This window comes from Ursus maritimus, unplaced genomic scaffold (assembly GCF_017311325.1).
Source record: "Ursus maritimus isolate PB19 unplaced genomic scaffold, ASM1731132v1 scaffold_29, whole genome shotgun sequence".
Lineage (NCBI taxonomy): Eukaryota > Metazoa > Chordata > Mammalia > Carnivora > Ursidae > Ursus > Ursus maritimus.
Window position 1 is genome coordinate 22,798,647 of NW_024425452.1, and position 22,341 is coordinate 22,820,987.

The 22,341-nt window shown below is 38.3% G+C and overlaps 1 protein-coding gene across 1 annotated transcript in view; it reads left to right on the forward strand.

The window, feature by feature from the left end:
- The first annotated feature begins 329 nt into the window (after positions 1-329).
- Positions 330-22,341, forward strand: part of COL19A1 (collagen type XIX alpha 1 chain) — a 299,548-nt gene continuing 277,536 nt past the window's right edge. Inside the window, exons 1-4 of the mRNA XM_008684899.2 lie at positions 330-393; positions 13,427-13,553; positions 20,489-20,563; positions 21,388-21,487. Coding sequence (XP_008683121.1) covers positions 13,463-13,553; positions 20,489-20,563; positions 21,388-21,487 — 266 coding nt within the window. The 5' untranslated portion in view covers positions 330-393; positions 13,427-13,462. The remainder of the gene's footprint in view (positions 394-13,426; positions 13,554-20,488; positions 20,564-21,387; positions 21,488-22,341) is intronic.

Genomic DNA, 22,341 nt, shown 5'->3' on the forward strand with positions numbered 1-22,341 from the left:
CTGTTAAAAAGCCAATTATCTACCTGTGAATGTATGCCACATGCAATACTTTGAAGACACTTCATAATCAAAGTGAGACGCTCTAGCACCTGCATCCAATAGTCATTCTATCTGTGAAACTGCTAATAAAACATAAACCTGAAAGGCATTATTCCTAGCTCCAAGGCGACATTGTTCTAATTAAGGAGAACCTGTGCACGAGTTGGCGGAGTCCTGTCTTGCGGAGTCCTCCGTCCTCGTCGAGTGGGAGGGTCACACTGGGAGAGACTAATAAGGGCAGAGATGCGTCCCCCTTCCCCACTCGCAGGGAGCTCACTCGGGCCACTCCTCGGCGGTGCGGCAGCCCGGCCCGGACTCCACTGCGCCTCTGAGGGGCTCAAACACACATTCAAGGTAAGCTGCGCAGCTTTGCCACCGGCCCTTTCACTTGATCTCTCGCACACATGCCGGGTCTCTGTCATCTGCTCATGTTTCTGGTCATTTGCGTGCATCTGCTTTTCAAGAAAATGTAAAAACGGTGCCGCACATGTACATGTGTTTGGGTAGATAAATAATGCACACCTGCAATTACGCATTCCCATAGGTAGCTTAATGACGGGACCAAGAACGTTTGGCACGATATGGCCACTTTAATATACTACATAGAACGTAGTTCGTGTTCAGATGTTCACGTAATGCAGGCTTTATAGCTTATACTTTAGTTCTAGGTGGTTTTTCTAGCTACGTGTGTTTGTAAAGGAGAGCTATGAGCACTGCTGATGCGGGTGAGAACAGACATCAAATACAGAAGGAAAAAAAACATCCGTGGGGTTAAATGCACAGAACAAATAAACTCAATATGAATGCATGCCGTTAGGTCCTCTTTTTGGTTTCCGTCTGGAGACGTTACCCACTGGAAGCGAGAAGACAGTTAAGGGGGATAAACTGGAAGACGCGAGGTTCCGGCGCCTGGCTCTCGGGTCGGGGGTTACTTATTCCGACATGCGGGTATTTGTCCCAAGCGCTGCTTCGCAGGACTGCGCGGCCGGGCACCCCAGCACTCCGGCCTCCCCCAGCCCCGGCCAGTCTCGCGGCGTCTGGTGTTGCTCCTTAATTACCCTGCAGCATGCGCAGCGCGGCCCGACCGAGCGCCGCCGCCGTCCCCGCCGTCCCTGCAGCCGCCGCCGCCGCCGCCGCCGCGGGAACGTCCCGGTCCCGGCGCTCGGAGAACGCGGCCCCCGCCTCCGCCGCCTTGGCTGCGAGAGCCCGCCGCCACGGCCGTCAACGCGCCGGCGCCGACGCCACCGCGGCCGTGAGAAGGGAGGCGGCGCCGCGCAGCCCGCTAGGGCACTGCGGGGTCCCGAAGAAGTTTGTTGGCGCGGAACCAAGCGCGCCGCGGCCGCCGGGCACGCTAGCTCATTCTGAGCGGGCGGGCGTGTAAGCGAAACCTGCGCCGTGTACGGGGAGGGAGGGAGGCAGCCGGCGAGTCGGTGGTGGGCAGGCCAGGTTGCAGGAGCCCCAGAGGCACGGGAGGCTGGGAAACGGAGAGGAACAGGGTACCAGAACTCATTGCCGGCCTCAGGGCGCAGTGGGCTGGGGATCAAAAAGAGGAGAACCCAGCACCCTGCAAATGCGGAGAGTTTTAATCGAACCATCCAGGAATTGCAGCAGTGTGATCATGAGCCCCAGCTTGAGGTTGGGAGGTGCGAGGGTGGAGGAGATACTTGTGCTGCCTCCTTCCAGTCACAATTCCAAGACTGCTTGGTCCCATCTTCCGCTTGGAGAAGTCTGAGAAGCAAGATGGGTGGGGGGAGGGAATGGTCGGGACGCTCGGGAGGTTATCTGCTTGTTAATGGAGGGGCCGAAGGAAAACCACTCCAACGTCTCTCCCTGTTCCCACCGGCAACAAAAAGCGAAAAGAGCAATGGCACTTCTTATTCTCAGTCCAAACCAAGCAGTACTTGTCATTTTTAAAGAGATTTTTAAAAAAGATTACCAAATGTGTGGTTTCCAGCCTCTCCTTGCTGGTGCATGAGGGGAGATCTGTAGGACTTGAGATTTTTGATATGCTCCTGCAAAGGAGCCACTGAGGTGTTCAGATGTTCTGATGGTGTAAAATGTACCTAAAGGGTGGACAGGATTCTTTGAATGGGTGGAAAAGAGAAAGGGGGTTTCCAGGGGTAGAACAATTCATTCTCCCCTTAGGGGATAGAAAATGGAGGAAGTAACTGGCACTTGCTTCCATGAGGTTTTGTCCAGTCTGATCTCTCAAACTGGCGAGGCATCTAAGTGGGGTTTCCTGGAAAAGAGGGAGAAGATATAGTGATAGAGCAGGGGAGTGAGCCTGAACCTGATATGACAAAGTCAGGGGAAAAACAAAAAGGTGAAAGAAAACCAAATGTGATTATTATCACAGTTAGGACATTATCTCTGTATCTGAATCATTGCCATCCAAGGAAACCATCTAAAACAGATGGAAGCCCATCATATTCTCCAGAAATAGAAAATTTCCATCTACTTTATGGTCCTTCTGTTTAATCTCTCCTCCTGAAGTTGTACTTCATTTTTTCCCCAGGAGGCAGTAATGCCCAGTGGGTACACAGAGTGGATGATTTTAGAGGCAAGAGAATATATGGAGATAGAAACCATAGTTGTACATTGACATGGATGGAACTGGAGGGGATTATGCTGAGGGAAATAAGTCAGAGAAAGACAATTATCATATGGTTTCACTCATATGTGGAACATAAGAAAGTGGAGAGGGTCATAGGGGAAGGGAGGAAAAACTGAAGGGGAAGTCATCAGAGAGGGAGAAAAACCCATGAGAGACTCTTAACTACAGGAAACAAACTGAGGGTTGCTGGAGGGGAGGTGGGTGGAGGAATGGGATAACTGGGTGATGGGCATTAAGGAAGGCACGTGATGTGATGAGCACTGGGTATTATATGCATATATATGTTATATGCAACTGATGAATTATTGAACTCTACATCTGAAACTAATGATGTACTATACGTTGGCTAATTGAATTTAAATGAAAACAAAACAAATAGAAACCATAGTTGTATGGCTAAGTGACATCATAAATACAAATTAAAGTGAAAAATGAAAAATTAGCAGGAATACAAACTAACAGGGGAGAGATGCTAATATATAACCTGGAAAACATGCTGGAAAAAATAGAATGAATGGGGTTGGAGTTGGATTATTTGAGGCAGGCTGCATTAAGGTCATATATCTTAAAGAGGCAGAGAATAAAGAGGCTTAGCAGAAGACAGCAAGAGAGGGCATTCCAGCCAGAAGGAATGGCATGTGTGCAGGCTTAGAGGTGGGAGTGAGCAGTCACGTGCCTGGTAAGACAGAGAATCCAAGCTGGGATGAAACTAGAGATGAGGAGAGCAGATAGCACTTGCCAAAGGGAGATCGAAAAGGAGAAATTGAGAGGCAAGGGGCTTTTTACGGTGCTATTTTGTAGGCCTTTAGTGAGATAATCAGGTGAGGAAGTTGCATATTGAGTTTGGAAATTGATGGGTGGCGAATGCAAGAGTGGGAATAATAGGCCTGACCCATGATATCCCATGACATTTGTGAAGCCCACAGGGTCTTGATACCTCTCTTCGAGAGAAATAAAAAAATAATCATGAGATTGTAAGATTAGTAGGTCATAGAGTTAGTAGAGCCCTTCAAATGGGAAAATTAGGAAAACGTGATACATAAGGAAAACATGTCTATGTTAATTTAAAATTTTAAGTGGCATTGGATCACTGATAAAGATATATCTGTGGAAATGGAGCTAGAGAATTGAAATCCGAACAAACGTAGGTCACGCGTAATGATGGAAGTTGAGAATGGTACCCAAAAAAGTTGATGGAGACAACGATAGGTCAGAGAAGTGAATCAATAACACAAGTTGTCGAGGATGAAGAGAATCAGTTAAGCACGTTCAAAGGAAACCTGAGGTTGGAGACTCTCTGGGAAGTAGGCACTAGTTTTGAAGTGACAGGAGAAATAACACAGAAGTTTGGGAAAATGTGATAGAGTTAATCAGTTTTAGGGGACTGTAAACATTAAGAACCAGGGGATATATTTTCTGTGATGGAAGAAAAATTCAGTAGTAGTATCTTTTGTGCATCTCACTAAATAACTGAAATTATGTTCACTGAGCCTTCTTTTAGTAATAATTCTCCACCTATATCTTCTATAAAGGTTAAGTCCATATCTGGATATATGACTTAACAGTTTGAACCTTCATTTGTTTAATTTTGGAAATGTGTTGCCTTAGACTATATTCATCCCACAAATTGATCAAGTGAGCTCCTACTAAATGTCAGTGTTTAAACATTATTTAATGTTTGAACAAATGATAAGATACTTTTTTTCCTGTAAGATGTACAGTATAGAGTGGAGACAGAATGCACCAGGTTATTAAAATGCAGTGTAGACCACGCTGAAGCAGAGGTGGTTACTGAGCTCTGTTGGACTGCAGGGTAGTGAGGAAATGAACTCTGTGATGGTTCTTAAAGACTTCATAAAGGACATGGCATTTGAACTACACGTGGAAGGCATAGTAAATGATCACCAGTTGGAAAGAAAATTGGAAAGACATCCCAATAGCCAAAACCGCATGTGCAGAAGAAGCCTGGCACATCTGGGGAATTGTGAAGAGTTTGATGGTGTAAAGTTTGTTTGGAAGGAGGTAGCAGACCATGAGACTGGCCAGATGAGTTGAGGACCCCACTGTGAAAGAGCCTTGAGAGCTTCCCTTAGAAACGGCCAATGAAAAACCACCAGGAGACTTTAATAAAGCAGAACACTAAAGTGATTAGATCTCTGTTATAGAATTCTTGAGCAGTAGGGAGATAGAATCAAGGGGAACCAGGCTGAAGGAAAAGAATGTAGTTGGGAGTCTGCTGTACTTTTACAGATCAGAAATGGTAAGGGGGTGAGGTAAATTAGGTTTTGTAAGGATGAAGAAGTTGGTATGGATTCAAAGGAAATTTTAAAAAGTAGATTTGATAGACTTGGTAGAGGTTTGATATGGGAGGGGTAAAGAATGAATTGAAGAGGATTTTGAAATTTCTAACTTGGATTCTTAAGTTAAATATGATGCCTATAATTAAAATATAAAGGTCAAGAGTTTTCTGTAGATTATAATGAGTGCAGAAACCTTGCCTAAGCTGCAACAGACTTCTGCAAACTTACTTCAATTTCATTGCTGTAGTCAATGATAAAATTATGAAATAATGCTAGATCTAGTCCTAAGCTCTTGGGAATTTTTGTCCTATGATTGGCTTGGAATTTAGCTCTCTAGGCATGGCTTTTCAGCTGGTTTTCTCCAATAGTTTATAGACTCTGCTGTAGCTTCACTAAAGATAGATTCCAAAGATCGGTGAAAGAACAGATGTGTAACACCTGTTGTTTTGCTTATTTACAAGATGTGTGACTTCATAACACTATGGCCACATTTTCTTGAAGTAATGTACAGGCATATTGGAGGGTAGTCAAGAGGTTTGATTTAAGACTGGATCCCCTACCCAGTCACAGCATTTCTCTTTATAATGAATACTCTGAACACATGGGTTTTTTCAGTCCCTTGACAAATGAAATTTACTTTTCTGAAAGTTGAAACATGGTGTTGCTCATTTAAGAGCCTACATAAAGCAAATTAGGACTCTTTTTCTATTTTCTCCCTTTGCCTCTTTCATTTTCTTTCCCATGTTATTTTCTATTTCTGTCTTAACTCTAACATGCTGACCCTTTACCTAATACCAGATTTCAAAGGTGTGGAGTGAGCATTATAAAATGTTAGATGGCATAACAGTAAAACGATCCACGTTCTGTGGGCAGATTTGGTTGGTTTGGTTTACTCAAAAGCTTGTGCTAAGAAGGCCCTGACCATCTTATTTAGCAAGCATGCTGTTCCATCATTCTACTTACCCTGCTTTCCTTTACTTCCTAGTGTCTATCTCGCAAAGATAATGTATGTGTTTGTCTGTTTTTGGTCTTCCTGACCAGAGTGACACCGGGGACTTCCTCTATTTAACTCTCTGCTGTATCCCCAGTGACTATTGTCTCCCGCCATGGTCCATTGTAGGAGTCTCATTGTATGTATGGAATGAAAGATTAAGTTTTCCACTGTTCCTTTCTGTCCTTTTTTGTGCTCTCTGTACATGAATCTAGATTAATAAGGAATTTTTAAAAATCCATGTCCTAGTTAAAATATTTTGATAGTTGCCTCATAGGTTTTCAAGAGCTGAATAAGGGAAACTTAAGAGATAGTGACTTTCCTTTTTAAATTACCTTATCTCAACCAGTATCCAAAACTATTCCAGTTGGCCAAGGACAGTGAGACTAATGGGTTAGAGGTAGAGGTCAATAGACAGACCTTTAGGCAGCCTTTATCTCTTTGTTGTTATGGCAAAGAGAAATCAGTTACAGACAGGGGTATCTGGATGATTTTAGAGGGTTCATAGGCTCCAGCACTGTTTTCTGCTCTGGACTGCCAGTACTGGGCACGCTCACAGTTATGGCTTTGGCCCCTCGTTTTGCTGGGAAGGAACTGCCTGGGTCTGGCTAGCATCTTGATAGAGAATAGCTGATAATTTAAAGGAAGTATATAGGGATATAATAGGTCTGTCCCACATGCTGATGGTGTAACAGCACTAGCTTCTTAGTCAAGAAGAACTGGACTTAGATCTCAGGCTCTGGGATCTTCTCTATGAGCTTTGCTCCTCCATATCTGTAGAATGGGGACCTGATATTTGTCTTCTGTACCACCCTTAGGCCCAGGAAGGGTTCCTGCTCTGGGCCTTACATTTTGGAAGGCCTTTTTATGGCTTCTCTCTGGATGTGCTCCTACTCTCAGGGTTAGAAAGGAGTCCACAGAGTTAGGGGGACCTGTCCACCCAAACCCAAGCTGCTAGATGAGGCTCTGGGAAGATCCTGAAATTCCCTGACCAAATGACCCTTAGTCTTCTTACAGGACCTGTCAACCTCCTCCTCAGGTGCATCTTCCCAGGGGCAGACCAAGTTACCGGTAGGAACACTCCTGGGCCCAGTGGGTATCAAGGAGTGACTGCTTACAGCTGTTGTGGGCAGAGCTTAGATTTACTGGTATGTTCCCATACATGTGGGTGAGGCTCCTCATGGTGCAGACCAAGCCAGGAATGGGAAAGAATGAGAGAAAAGCTTTGGTCCAGCATAGAAGCTAGTTCATCTTTTGAAGCCTGCTGTGTTCTGTTCTAAACTTGACTTGGGCTTTCAGGTCTTTGTGAAGGTATACTTGTCAAGATAAAAGGATAAAACGTATTTCTTCATAGTTTTATCCCCTTTATTTGTAACCTTCATATATTTAGACATGCGGTATATGGATCTCTTGCCCTATACCCTGCTCGTGTTAGGGGCAGACATGTTTGCCTCTCAATAAATACCACATATAAAAGAAATTCTGCTTCAGAAAATCAGAACATGTGTAGCCAGTATTCCCCATGTTCTTCTTAAAATGTATCATGAGCCATCTCTGTCAAAAAAAAAAAAAAATGATTTGAGGCCTTCAGTAACCTCAGCATCCACATATATTATTGTGAAGTTCTTCATTGGTCAATCCCTTGGGAAAGCGTTGAAGGTCTGTGTTAACAATTAAATCTTACCTGGGAAGAGCAACACATTAAATTGTGACAGTGTTGGCTTGAATTTATCAAACTATCTTGGTGGTCACCTAGCTGGGATCTGAGGGGACAAAATAGAAAATTGGCAAGTTTTGATGATGAAGGCAGTTGTGGACAAAGCCCCCAAATTGAGAATTCCTGGAGGGCATTGGAGGTGGGTCCAGAGCAGCAAGAAGAAGCCTGAAAATAGTGGGTTCTGGGGACAGTGAGAAGGATCTGGAGGAGAGGTCCAGGAAGACCCCAATGGAGGTTTTTCCCAACCCTGCAAATGCCTGAAGTAGAGGTTAAAGATCTGAAAAAGGTATTTTTTTTTAAAGATTTTATTTATTTATTTGACAGAGATAGAGACAGCCAGCGAGAGAGGGAACACAAGCAGGGGGAGTGGGAGAGGAAGAAGCAGACTCATAGCAGAGGAGCCTGATGTGGGGCTCGATCCCATAACGCCGGGATCACGCCCTGAGCTGAAGGCAGACGCTTAACCGCTGTGCCACCCAGGCGCCCCTGGAAAAGGTATTTTTAAAAAACATATACAAGGATTTATTTTGAAACCTTTACCAAGTTTACTTTTACCTTTACCAAATGTTCATAGTGGAAAAAAAACGTTCGGAGTGGTGTACATCTGTATTTAATCAGGATCAAAACAACGGAAACCACAACTAGTAAACACGTTTTAAAATGTGCAAAGAGATGTACACCTGGAACTAATAATACACTGTATGTTAACTATATTGGAATTAAAATAAAAAACTTAAAAAGAAAAAAAATTAAATGTACAGAAAAATGTTCATGATGATTCTTGAAATGGTGTAAGATCTTGAAATGCCTTAAGCATTATAAAAGTCTAAATTATCATCACTGCAGATTCAAAGATAAGTTTATTTTACTGTATCTCAAGATCTGGAAATTGGCAATCTCTTACTTTTTTTAATTCAAAGAGTATTTATTGAGCCCCTGCTTTTCTAGATACTATGCCAAGCACCCAGGATAAGGTGATGGACAAGAAAGACATAGTCTCTGCCTTCAAGGAGTGTAGAGTTGATTGGAGGTAATAAACATATACTGTGTTTATAAACATATGGCTAGACAAAATAGTCTGATCTGGAGAATAACAGGATGAGGATACTGCTTTGTCAGGTAAGGGCTCTTTCACATAGTAACATTAACATTGAGAGATGTAGGATGAACAGGACCCAGCATTATCCAGGTTGAGGTAATAGCATGCACAAAAGCCCTGAGTTTGGAAAGAGCATGGGAATTTGAAGAATAGGTCATCAGTGAAGAGAACAGTACCAAATGAGGCTGGAGAGCGGGTAGGGACTAGTTGAGTCAGGGCATCTGGGCCATAGAAAGGCTTTTGGATTACATATGAAGTACAATGGGAAACCTTTACAGGGTTAAATCAGGGGAGTGCCCTGATTCAACTTTTATTTTAAGAAAAGCCGTCTAGGGCACCTGGGTGGCTCAGTTGCTTAAGCATCAGCCTTCAGCTTAGGTCATGATCTCAGAGTCCTGGGATTGAGTCCTGAGTCTGGGCTCCCTGCTCAGCGGGGAGTTTGCTTCTCCCTCTGCTCCTCTCTCCCACTTGTGGTCTCACTCTCTCTCTCTCAAAAATAAATAAATAAAATCTTTTTTTTTTTTTTTTTTAAAAAGAAAAGCTCTTTAATGCTGTATAGTGAGTGAATTTGGTCAGGAGCCCAGTTAGGAAGCTGTTGAGGAGTCTAGACCAGGTAACCTGAACTAAGATAATGGCAGAGGAATGGAGGACAGTGGATCGATTTGAGATGGGTTTGGGATAACACTGATATGACTTGCTGACTGGATGCGGGAGATGGTGATAAGGAAGACCGAAACAACAGTGTGATGTTTGAGTCCTGGTATGAGCATTCTGATGGGTGCTAAATGAGCCTGGGAAGAGCATGAGAGAAGTAAGTTATGGCTGGGAATCAAGCATTTGATTTGGACATAATAAGTTACAGATGTTTGTGCAACATCTAAGAGGGGATATAGAATAGGCAGCTGGCTACACAGTCTAATGTTCAGAGAAGATTGGACTGGGGATACAAATTTCAGAATTACCTGACAGATACTGTTTAAAGTGAAGAGAATGGTGAGATCACCTAAGGAGATGTTATAAAGAGTTAGATAAGAAGGGCCCACAGATCCCAGGATTAAGAAATAAGGTAGAAACAAGATTTGAGAAGGGATTTAGAAAGAAATCCCAGAGAGCGTGAGGGTAGGGAGGCCAATGAGAGTGAGGATTTCAAGAAGGAGGAAGTGGTCAGCTATTCGAAATACCACCAAAAGTTGAATTAGATGGGGAGAGAAAAGAATTCTTTTTTTAAAGTTCTTGCTGAACTTGTTGAGAGACATTTCAATGGAGGGAGAAACGGTGATTCATCAGTAACTAGACATTTATTTAGTCAATTATCCATAACATCTTCTTCTTCAAACATTTTGCATAAATGAGATTGAAGGTAAGTGCTGTGTGGCTCAAGGAAACAGTTGGGAGACCTCAAGATTGAGTAAATATGCTTATGGCTGTATAGCTCTCTGGTTCTTTGTTGCTGTAACAGGGACCAAAGCTTCAATGAACATAAAATTCTGGGATGCTTCGGCACTTCCTCATTGTCCAAATATCAATGCCAACCTCAGGCTGAGGAGATAACTATAATTAAATTTTTACTAATTATTATTTGTGAATATGTAGGCAAAACAATTACAATAGCAGGCGATTTTTATAAATATTTAATATGCTTAAGGACCTTTACTATACTTTTCCCAGGTGTTAATTAATTTATTGCTAGTATTATTTTCAGTTTTCAAGTAAATAAATGAAGGTTTAGTGAAATTACATAACTTGTTCATAAGTGACAAAGTCTAGGCATGAAGCCATGATTTCAACCATTGTACTACACTGCTAACTTACCAACGAATAAAAGTCGCTTTGGAAATTGTCTATTCAGGTTCTCTGCCCATTTTTTATCTCTATTTTTTGTTTTCTTTGTTTTGAGCTGTGTGAGTTCTTTATATATTTTGGATATTAACCCTTATCAGCTATATCATTTCAAATATCTTCTCCCATTCTATAGGTTGCCTTTTGTTTTGTTGATGGTTTTCTTTAACGTGTGAAAATTTTGTTGACAGTTTTGCGTCTGTGTTCAAGAGATATTTGCCTGTAATTTTCTTTTCTTATAGTATCATTGTAAAAAAAAAAATCATTGTTGAGTATAGTGTAATAATTTTGTTGACTTAATGATTTACCCTCTTTGCCTATTCTCTGAAAAAAAATTTTAAGTGAAAGTTCAGTGAAAAGTACTGCTTAAATATTTGGTAAAATTTTCTGATTTAGTACATCTGTACCTTAAGATTATTTGCATGGTAATTTTTTATTGAATATTTAATGATGATAATAGTGTAAAACTCTTTTTTTCTTGTCTGTTTTAGTAATTGAAATCCCTTTAAGTAATAAAAATTTCTAGGAAATAAAAAAATCACTGCTTGAAACTGCAAACTATCAAAGGATCTCTTCAATAATTGGATTAATATTTGCAAGTTCATTTATTTGAAATAGAATTTATTGCTTTAATAGTTACTAACTGATTTGAAATAATAGGTAAGTTTGCAAAGTCATATGAGGATTAGGACTATATCTAGATGAAAGAGTTCAAAAGAAATAAAGCATAAAACCAGATGTTTGATATTTAGAACCACACATACAATTTTAGTATGGCAGTTGCTACTTCTAGCTATTCATCCAGAAATATCTAAAATCTTGAATTAATTTTAAAATGCTGATCTTAGGGTATTTGGCACATGCAGAATACCAAAGATGATGGCTTAATATTTTTTCTAGAATGTGCTGACAACATTTAGACATTGGTATGATGGATTCTTTTATATTTGACTCTTGAGTAAACTTTGAATGATGGTGAATAAATGATTCAATATTATTTGCATATTTAGAAGTCTTAGAATAGCTATTCTAATAATACTGCAATTGTTAAATACACTTAAGGAGCCGTTATATGTTTACTTGCTATTTATTTCCATGTTAGTTATTTCACTATAAAAATTAATTAAAGTAATATTTAAGTTTTTCATTATAGGGATTCTATTTACTAAATCTTTTATTATAATACTTATAAAGTAGTAGTCTATGTTTAGAAAGACAAATGATTATGGAGGGTAACACATTAATGTTAAATATGATGCCAGTGGTAGGCTCAGGTGAGGTAGGCATGGCATATACCCATTTTTCTCTTTGAACAGAAGGAAAGATTGCTTTCACAGGTCTAGTAATCCCTCCAGTAGCAAATGATTATTCAACCCAGTAACAACATAGTTAAATTTATAGAAAATGTAATATCAGTTAAGACAAAATATGTAACACTAATATTCAGAAGAGAAAATAGAATTGTGAATAATAAGATTATATTTAAAAAATATAAATCATTGTATATGCCACCAAAAGAATAGGTGAGAAGAAAAATAGGTAAATTGGATGACATAAAAATAATAATAAAAAAACACCTGCTTTGCAGCAAAGGACACAATCAGGAGAGTGAAGAGGAAAACCACAACACAAAAGAAAATATTTGCAAATCATGTCTGAAAGGGGGCAAATATCCAGAATATATAAAGAACTCCTACAATTCAACAACAGAAAACCAGATTAAAAAATGGGGAAAGGATTTAAATAGATATTTCTCCTAAGAAGATATGCACATGAATAATAAACATATGAAAAGATGTTTGACATCACTAATCCTTAGGGAAATGAGAAACAAAAACACAATGAGATACCATCTTGCACCCATTAGGATGGTTGCTATTAAAAATATTACTAATAATGTTGATAAGAATGTGGAGAATTTGGAACTGTTGTGCACTGTTGGTGGGAATATAAAATGATGTAGCTGCTATGGCAAACAGTATGTTGGTTCCTCAGAAAATTCAAAATAGAATTTTCATATGATCCAGCAATTCCATTTCTGGGTATGTGCCCAAAAGAATTAAAAGCAGGGACTTGAACAGATATTTGTTCATTCATGTTCATAGCAGCATTATTCACAATAATCAAAAGGTGGGAGCAACCCAAGTGTCCATCAATGGATGAATGGATAAACAAAACATAGTATATACATACAGTGCAATATTATCCAGCTTTAAAAAGGAGGGAAATTCTGACACAGGTTACCACATGGATGAACCTTAAGAACATTATGCTAAGTGAAATAAAGTCACAAAAGGGTAAATCCTTTATGATTCCACTCATATGAGGTACCTAGAGTAGTCAAATTCATGGAGACAGAAAGTAAAGTGGTGGTTGCCAGGGGTTGGAGAAAGGAGAAGTGGGAAGTTAGTATTTAATAGTTATAGAGTCTCAGTTTTGCAAGGGGAGAAGTTATGGATGGTAGTGATGATCACACAATAATATGAAGGTACTTGATGCCGCTTAAAAAAATCGTAAATTTTATGTGGCCCATTTTAAGGGATATAGCATTAAAAAACACATGTAAAGAAGAGAAAATTTAAGGTCTAAGAGGCTTTGTGGACATTGATGATTAGGAACTAATCAGAAAATATTTTTGGAGCTTTCTCATACACATTAATGTATATATTGATATGTGCCGTTACATATATAGTCATATATCCAGTTACGTAATTATATATATTGTAAAAATCTGTTGTGTTCTCTTCGGTGATGAGGGTTTTCTAGAGATCATGATGAGAAGAACTGTATACAAGAAGCTCACTTCCAATATTTTGTTTTGTTGCAGATCTGTGGCCACTTGTTCCCATGGTTTCGAGGCACAATGAGGCACGCTGGCTCTTGGAAACTTTGGCTCTGGGTGGCAATACTTCCGCTTCCTGCTTCCATTTCCGTGACGGTCAGGGACAAGTCAGGTATCCAGGCCACCTCTTTTGTCCAGTCAGCAAATGTTATTTATAGTCTTTAAGTTATTTTTAAAAGCCATTAAAATAAATTGTTGGGGTTGTGGAGGCCACAGATTAAATCTACTAGTACAAAATAAACCATTCTATGTTTTTCCCCGTTGACTTTTCATGTTGCGCATTGAGAATTTCTAAAATTACCTCATTTTCCCATATGTCTATTGTATTATATTAGTCTAAATAGACTTTCTTTTCTCTCATTGATGTTTACAAATATAAATATATATGCATGCTTCTCTGTGTGTATTTTTCTCCTTTTTCCCTTTGTTACAAGTTATTCAAATTAGAAGTACGTAAGTCTATCACTAATTAGGTTTAACCAGGAGCATACCTAATCTTAATTAGGGAAAAGCGAAAAACAAAATAGGAGATATAAAAAGAAATGTAGTTTAATTCTATGTAAGTTTTATAGTATCTCAGATGACATGAACAAAAGATTAACAGTTGTTAGAGCACTTTTTGCATTAAATAGATATTTATTTGCAATTGTTACATTATCAACTTCACAAATGCTTCCAAACGGCTTGAAGACAGTTTGAAACATTTATTCTCACCTCCGATTTTAAAAATGATTATGTGGCTAATTTGGAAAACTTTTCTTCAACTTTGAGTTGTAAACTTATCTAGATGTACTACTACGTCGAACTAGACACACTGGAGATGCCATTTGCTAACAAGCAAAGAGAGACTCCAACTCCCCTATGCAGAGGATCACATAAGAAGTATTCTGATGATGGTCACTTACGATGATGTATTCTGAAACTCTGAGTCTTATTGTGCTTATTCTTTTGAATATATCTTTAATAAGTTTTGCTAAACAGGTGTAAACACACCCTGGTAGAGACTTTTGAGTTTGATGCACACATAAAATTAAAACAGTCTCTTATAAAGATATAACAAGTCTTAGCCTCTCAGCGTTATGTGAGTCTTCATGACTTTTATATTTATTTGGCAGGGGGTGCATTTCCTAATAATGCACTCAAAAGTTTGAGTATTCTACCGCTGTATCAATGATATCCTGAGGCTGTCATATTTGGGGGGGGGACACTTTCTTTCTTCAGTGAGAAATAAATCAGAAATGACTCATGACAAACGAAGTCCCTAGGGCAAGGAGAGTTCCTTCTGATAATGTTGCTACTCTTAATTTCTTTGTCTCCTCCTTTTAAGAACACTAGCAAGTAATGCAATTTGCAGCTGAAACGGAGGGGATAGGACTTCTTTGGTTAGAAAGGAAAATGAATCTTTGGTTGAGCAGGACACAGTTTTTAGGGACATGCTAGTGCATAATAAATGTTCTTAGTAATGATTTGAAGGATCTACAATAAATGTATTTCCAATTTTATTTTGAGCAAAAATCATCTGGGGTATTGATTCCTAAATCCCACTCTGAGATTGCCATTATGCAGGATAGGCTGGGGTGAGATTCAGCAATTCACGTCTTTAACAGGCTCCTCAGGCGAATCTAATGCGATGTGTCTGATGAAGACACTGGGAGAAATACTTTTGGAATAATTAGTGGACATTTTTTTTCTTCTTTTTTTCCTTTTCTTTCTTAACTGGTTATCTTGCATCTTATGCTACCAGATTCCTTATTTTATTTTATTTTATTTTATTTTATTATTTATTTTGTGTTATTTTTGTCTCTAGTAACTCTTTTTTAAAAAATTGTGGTAGGAACACTTGACATGAGATCTACCCTCTTAAGAAATATCTAAGTGTGTGATTCAGTATTGTTGACTCTAGGCACCATGTTACACAGCAGATCTCTAGAACTTAATCATCTTGTGTGACTGAAACTTCCCCATTTTGGGATTCCCCAGAATGTTTTGCTTCTGCAACTCTGGTATCTCAGTTCTTTAATCAGGTTATATCATAGGTAGGACTCCTGAAATGCATATATTCTGGTCCAATTAACTGTACCAAATTGATCTTTCTGAAAGATTGTCCTAAGAAGTATGAATTCAAAATTGATCTGAACTCTAACAAGATTCACATAACATGAAGCGCTGAGGGAAATTAATACCGACGAAAATGAAGAGTTGATTTTTATCAGGCTATTTGAGAGAAAGTGTTCCTGAAGCAACACATACTGAACGTGCCTTGGAAATTGCTTAAATTCGGGTATCGTTTGCATTAATTGAAAATGTCAGCACAGCACTGTCACAGGGATTATTGAAGAATATGACACGCTGGGCATGGCCTGACAGGGGCTCTTCTTGTGTCTTGTGTCTCTGATTCACAGTGCAAGGTTCCCTTTTTAGTTTCCTCATGTGCAGACCTGCGCGTGTGGTCACTAACCATTTACCGGAGGGAAGTGATTACATCTAAAAATAAGATATAACAAATCTGAGGGAGAGGCTAGGGTTTCAACTCTGGAGTCTGAGAAGTTGTCAGCAGTCTACTGTTAAACCTAAATGTCTGAAGGATAAATTGAGCCTTCTAATTGCTTCGTTTTAACTCTACCGTATGCTTAATGATACTTGCGATATTGCTCCAGTTGGGACAGAATTCAAGAGTAGTATCGAAAGATTCAGTACAACTTGAGTTTTAAAATCTTGAAGCTATTAATAATTCAGTTATTTCTTAGTCTTACCAGTTTTACTGTTACATTGAGATTATGAGTTAAGGCGTATGTATATATTTTTATATTGCAGATAAACAATTCGAACGTGGCAGTTTCAGCTCAGTTGTCAAAAGAGGGTGGTAAAGAGAATCATATTAAAAATATACATTATGTAGATCTTAAAACTTGTTTTAATCGGTCTCTTAAAACTTTCCGCTAGAAAAGAAGAGTGATGGGACCACCTGAGTGGCTCAGTTGGTTAAGCATCCGACTCTTGGTCTCCTCAGGTCTTGATCTCACAGTCATGGGTTCGAGCCCCGAGTTGGGCTCCACACCCATAATCCACCCAAATCGGACCTCGCTGCCCTCCTTTCAGTAATCTTCCGACCCAGTGAGCTGCCCAGGTCCTTCAAGGCAGGTCAGGAGGAAAGTGGGTCTGACAATCACCGACAACATCTTAGCATGAATTTGTCAGAAACTTTTGCATTCGCATTTCAAAGCATCTGTCAATTAAGGTCCTCAAGTAGTACATCATTTGTGGTGAAATTTTAGTAATTACTTTTGAGACATTCCAGAGAACCTTGAAAGTGTCCCTGTGGCAGTGATTCTCCTCTGTCTACCTGATAGGATATTTGGATCTTATCAGTAGTTCTTCAAGGTACATGCACATTTACTCAAAAAGTGTACTTTATATTAAAATCTATGTGTCCGTAGTTATAGAACTTAACACATCCAGCTTGTGATAGTCGTATCCACTGCCTTGCCATTTGCGTGCAATGGATCCCCTAAGACTCATGCATTCAGATTATTATGGTACCTTAAATCTTACCCCCAAATAATTAACATTCAGTTTTCCTTTGTTTTATTCAGATTTTCACAATAAGCGCATTTTCTATATATATGAAGCTGTATTTGATTTTCATAAATGAAAGACATTAGTGGAGAATTACTTTCATGAACATTGCTAGAAATTTTGAATTCTGTTCATTTCAAAGTGACAGGGTTATTACTTTGACATCATCATATATTCATTAAGTCTTTAGAAGTATTTAAAAATAAGACATATACTGTTTCCAAATTGGCGGTAAGACAACATACGTTCCCCTCATGATGAAAGCATTGTCATAGAAACTCCCTTTCCACTGTCTTGAGATTTGTTTTGTCAATCATGTTGTGGAGAATTTAATCTCATTTGTTACCGTCATATAGTCATTCGATGTCATTATAAAAATTTGATCAGAATTATAGTTGTTTCGTTTCATTTTGCAAAAATCATTTTTAGCTTATTTTCTTATAGATATGCTGTTTTCTTCATGTTGATGGGGTACCGCACACACTGTCAACAAATCTTAGACGCTCAGTGTAATGAATTTTTACATACACATTTATACATCTGTGTAACTACCACTCAGATCACGTTATAGAACATTTCCAGGAGCCCAGAAGGCTTTCCTGGATCTGCTTTCAGTTGACATCCCACCAAGGTAACCTGTACTCTGACGTAAATTAGTTGTACAGTCTTTTGAACTTTATATAAATGAGATTATGCAGTCCGTATTCTTTTGGAAGTGGTATTCTTGCTACTTAATGACGTATGTGTGATATTGAGGTTGTTGCATATGTCAGAAGTTTATCCTTTTCTATTGCTGTACAGTTTCTCATTGTATATACCACAGTTTATTCACTTATTCTCTTGTCAGTGAGCATTTGGATTGCTTCCAGTTTTATACTATTATGAGTAATGATACAATGAATATTTTCTTCTAAAAGGGTTATTTACACTCATTTTTTGTGTTCATTTTTCTTGGGCTGTTGAATTTCCAAGCCATAGGGTTCGTGCATATTTAGCTTCAGTAAACACTGTCAGGTTTCTAAAGTCCTTGTGCTGATTTCCACTCCGACAAGCAATGTGGGAGAGTTTCTCTTGCTCCACATTCTCGTCAAAACTTGGTGCTGTCAGTTTTTTAAGTTTTAGTCATTTAGCAGTATCTCATTGTGGTTCAGCGTTGCATTTCCTTGATTACTACTGATGTTGAGCACCTTTTCACATGCAGGTTGGCAATTTGGATCTTCACTTTTGTGAACTGCTTAAATTTTTGTGCATTTTCAAAATAGAATTTTCAATATTTTTCTTACTAATTTGTGAGAGTTCTTTGTATATTCTGGATATGATACATGATCAGATATATGTATTACAACAGTCTATGGCTCCTTTTCACTCTTTTAATGTCCTTTGATTGATAAGTATTTTAATTTTAATGAAGTCCAGTTTATCAATCTTTTATAATTGGTGCTTTCTGTGTCCCTTTAAGAAATCTTTGCTTCCTCAAGTTCATGAAGATCTTTTGTTTCTCTGTAGTCCTTTATTGTGTAGTACCTCTCACAGTTAGGTCTGATACCATCTCTAACTTATTTCTCTGCATGGTGTGAGGTAAGAGTGAAGGTTGTGTTTTTCTGTGTAGAGATCCAGTTCACCCAGAAACATTTGCTGGGAAGATCATCCTTTTCCCACTGAATTACAGTGGCTCCTTTGTGGTAAATAAGAGGACCACATGTGCACAGGTCTGTTTTTGGACTCTCTACTCTGTTCCATTGACCTCTTCATATGCACAGCAATCCCACATTATAAAAATTTCTGGTATCTGATAATGTTTGTTCTTCATTTTTTCCTTAATTCTAGTTTTTTTGGAGTTCCATATAAATTTGAGAATCAGCTTGTCAGTGTCTCTCTCTCTTTCACATACACACACACCCAATGCACCCCGTTGGGATTTTAATTGAAATTGTACTGAATCTAGAGATAAAATTGTGAATTGACGTCTTAACAATATTGAGTCTCCAGTGTAAATACTTGGTTTATCCCTTCAGTTATTTAGGACTTTAATCTCCTTCAGCGATGTTCTCTAATTTTCAATATAGTGGTCTTTTTTTTTTTTTTTAAAGATTTTATTTATTTATTTGACAGAGATAGAGACAGCCAGCGAGAGAGGGAACACAAGCAGGGAGAGTGGGAGAGGAAGAAGCAGGCTCATAGCGGAGGAGCCTGATGTGAGGCCCGATACCACAACGCCAGGATCACGCCCTGAGCCAAAGGCAGACGCTTAACCGCTGTGCCACCCAGGCGCCCCTCAATACAGTGGTCTTGATGAGGTGCTTGGTTTTTATAAAAATGACTATGATTTTGGATTAAAAAAATTGGTAATGTTTACAAAATATCCAATTTTACTATCATTTCAGACCTGCAGTCCTGTTAAGATCTCTGAAATAGGAATTTCCAAAGTAGCTAAGTAATCTCTAAGATTATTCAGTGTTACAATTTCACATATGTGTATTGCAACTTTTAAATATGATTAAGTGACAGCACTATTTAGAATCTGATTTATTTTTCTAGTTAAATATATTTAGATGATGCCCTGTCACCACCCCTGAAGTTCATGATACATTTTTTCTGGAGGCTGGGAAGCTTAGGGTTCCAGCATAGCCAGGTTCTGGTGAGGGCTCTCTTCCTGGTTTCCTTATATGGTGGGAGAGAAGGAGCTCCTGTTTCTGCATCCCCTTATTAGGACACCAGTCTCATCAGGAAGGCTCTACTTGTATGTCCTCATCCAAGCCTAATTACCTCCCATCTCCAAATACCAACACATTGGGGATCAAAGCTTCAACATATGATTTTTGGGGGGACACATTCAGTCCATAGCAGTCCCCTACCAAACTGAATGAAATCTCTGTTCAGGGGCGCCTGGGTGGCTCAGTCATTAAGCATCTGCCTTTGGCTCAGGGCGTGATCCTGGAGTTCTGGGATCCAGCCCCACGTCAGGCTCTTCCGCTGGGAGCCTGCTTCTTCCTCTCCCACTTCCCCTGCTTGTGTTCCCTCTCTCGCTGGCTGTCTCTATCTCTGTCAAATAAATAAATAAAATCTTAAAAAAAAAATCTCTGTTCAAATATACTATTAGTTCATTTGTTTTAATATTAGAATATATTTTGAATATAAAAATTTAATGATGCTAAAGCTAGATGATTTCCTAATGTCAAAAATGTATGGCAACTATTAGAAAGTTAGAGTAATAGTAGTAATAGTAATAATAATAATAATTGTAATTATAGCTAACACAAATGTTGACTCTGTACCAGGCATATGCAATCCTCACAAACATACTCAGAGGTAGGTAATATTCTTATCCTCGATCTATAGAAATTTAGTTAAATGGTTTAATATTTTCATTTTATCTTAAGTTTCTAATTGTATCATCTGATTCAAACTTATTTAAAAAAATGATTAAAAAAATGCCATGCACATCTTCAATTTTCAATTTTTTTTTAATAGAAAAACAGTGTCCTTTACTGAGAACAGAGGGACATCAGTTTACCCAGGACAACAGAGATAAACTTGAGGTTTCAGGTAAGCATTATAATCCTTTGCAAAGAAGTGTTTTGTGTGAAATTCTCACCATATGTGTATTATATCACAAGTGATTCTTTGACATTGTAATTTAGGATAACATCAGTAAGAGAAATTAAAAAGAAAAGATAAATGATGTATAAAAAAGTGTTAAGAGCAGAGTACTATTTTAACTAAGAACAACTCAGCCTTTTGTTGAAAAAAAAGTTATTTAAAATTATAGAAGTTGTATCCATTTTAGCAATTTTGAAAAAAGAAAAGGAAATTTATGAGAAAGATCTCACTGCCCAAAGACGGCCAGTGATTCGCATTTTGGTGCGCTGTTGCTCTTTCTTTCCCTGTCTTCCGTTCCCCTCCTCCCTCCCTCTCTCACACACACATATAATCATTAATACGTATATTGAATTTGAAATCAAAGCGTTTCCCCACATCAATATATATTCTTCTATGGTATGATTTTTTTTAAAAAAAAACAAGACTGCTTAAATTTCAATTGAATTGCTGTAATATTTTTTACTTAATTTTCTGTCTTTAGACATCAGAAATGCTACAATGAGCTGCTCTGATTATTTTAAGATAATTTCTAGGTCAAAGAAAATTAATATTTGAGTCTTTTGAAATATATTTTATCCTCCTGTATACATAGTAAAAGGAGAAAAATTAAATCAAGAAATTTTGCTGATCCTAAACAATGGATTTTATTTGAAATAAATCAGTCTATAGATAAGGACAACAAAGAAGTCCTATTTAAAAATAACAGTATCTCTGTGGGTTTCCTAAATTTAACAAAACCACTGGGTTAAATCATTTCTCACATTTTATAGGTTTTGACCTAGGAGAGAGCTTTTCCCTGAGACGAGCATTTTGTGAAGGTGATAAAACCTGTTTCAAATTGGGAGGTGCATTTCTTATTAGAGATACCATGTAAGTAAAGTAATAATTTTTCTTTATATTTTAATAATACTATACAAACTATTTTCTAAGGAGATTCCAAATAATTTGTTTAAAAGATAAAAATTTTCTTAAGTATGACAATACTTACTTGAATGCTGTGGTAAGTGGGCTGTTTTTATATTTGTTTTTAATAATCTTTGCAATCTGATCTTATTCTACAGTATAAATGCCATTTACCGATACAGATACAGGAGTAATCTTTGCAGAATAGTAATTAAATCCATTTTGAAGAAGTATTATTTATGTTTAAAATAGATATAACCAAAGTAAGATTTTCAAATGTGAACTTTAAGACGTAAGATGCAACGTAGAGTTAGAGACAAAAGACTGATATTTATTGTAATCATTTCTGCATTTACTATGCTTCATGATAAATTAAAACAAAAGAACATAGCCCTTGGGTATTCCTCTTCTATATTGTGTGGAAAAGATAGTAACATAAGATGATAATGGTTTTGATACACATTGCAAAATGGAGTTACCAAAGTTTTCCTTTGTTACCTTTACTATTCGTTTTCTACTGATAAGCCTGAGATTAAAAAAAAAAAAAAAAAAAGTATTGTGTGTCATTAAATACCGACAATTGGTCAGCAACTATGCAGGGCGATAATAGTTGCCCCTCTGGTCCACATGTAATTGGAGGATGGATACACAGTATTTCAGGAAGCCTGAGTCATCCAGAAGGCAGATAGAACATATATGGTCATGATATTTAGTCTTTGAGTCTAAGATGAACATTCCAGTGTATGAATACACTGCAGTGAAAAAGCATTAAGACTCTGGTATAATACCCAACACAGATGTTTTTGTGTGAAAACATATAC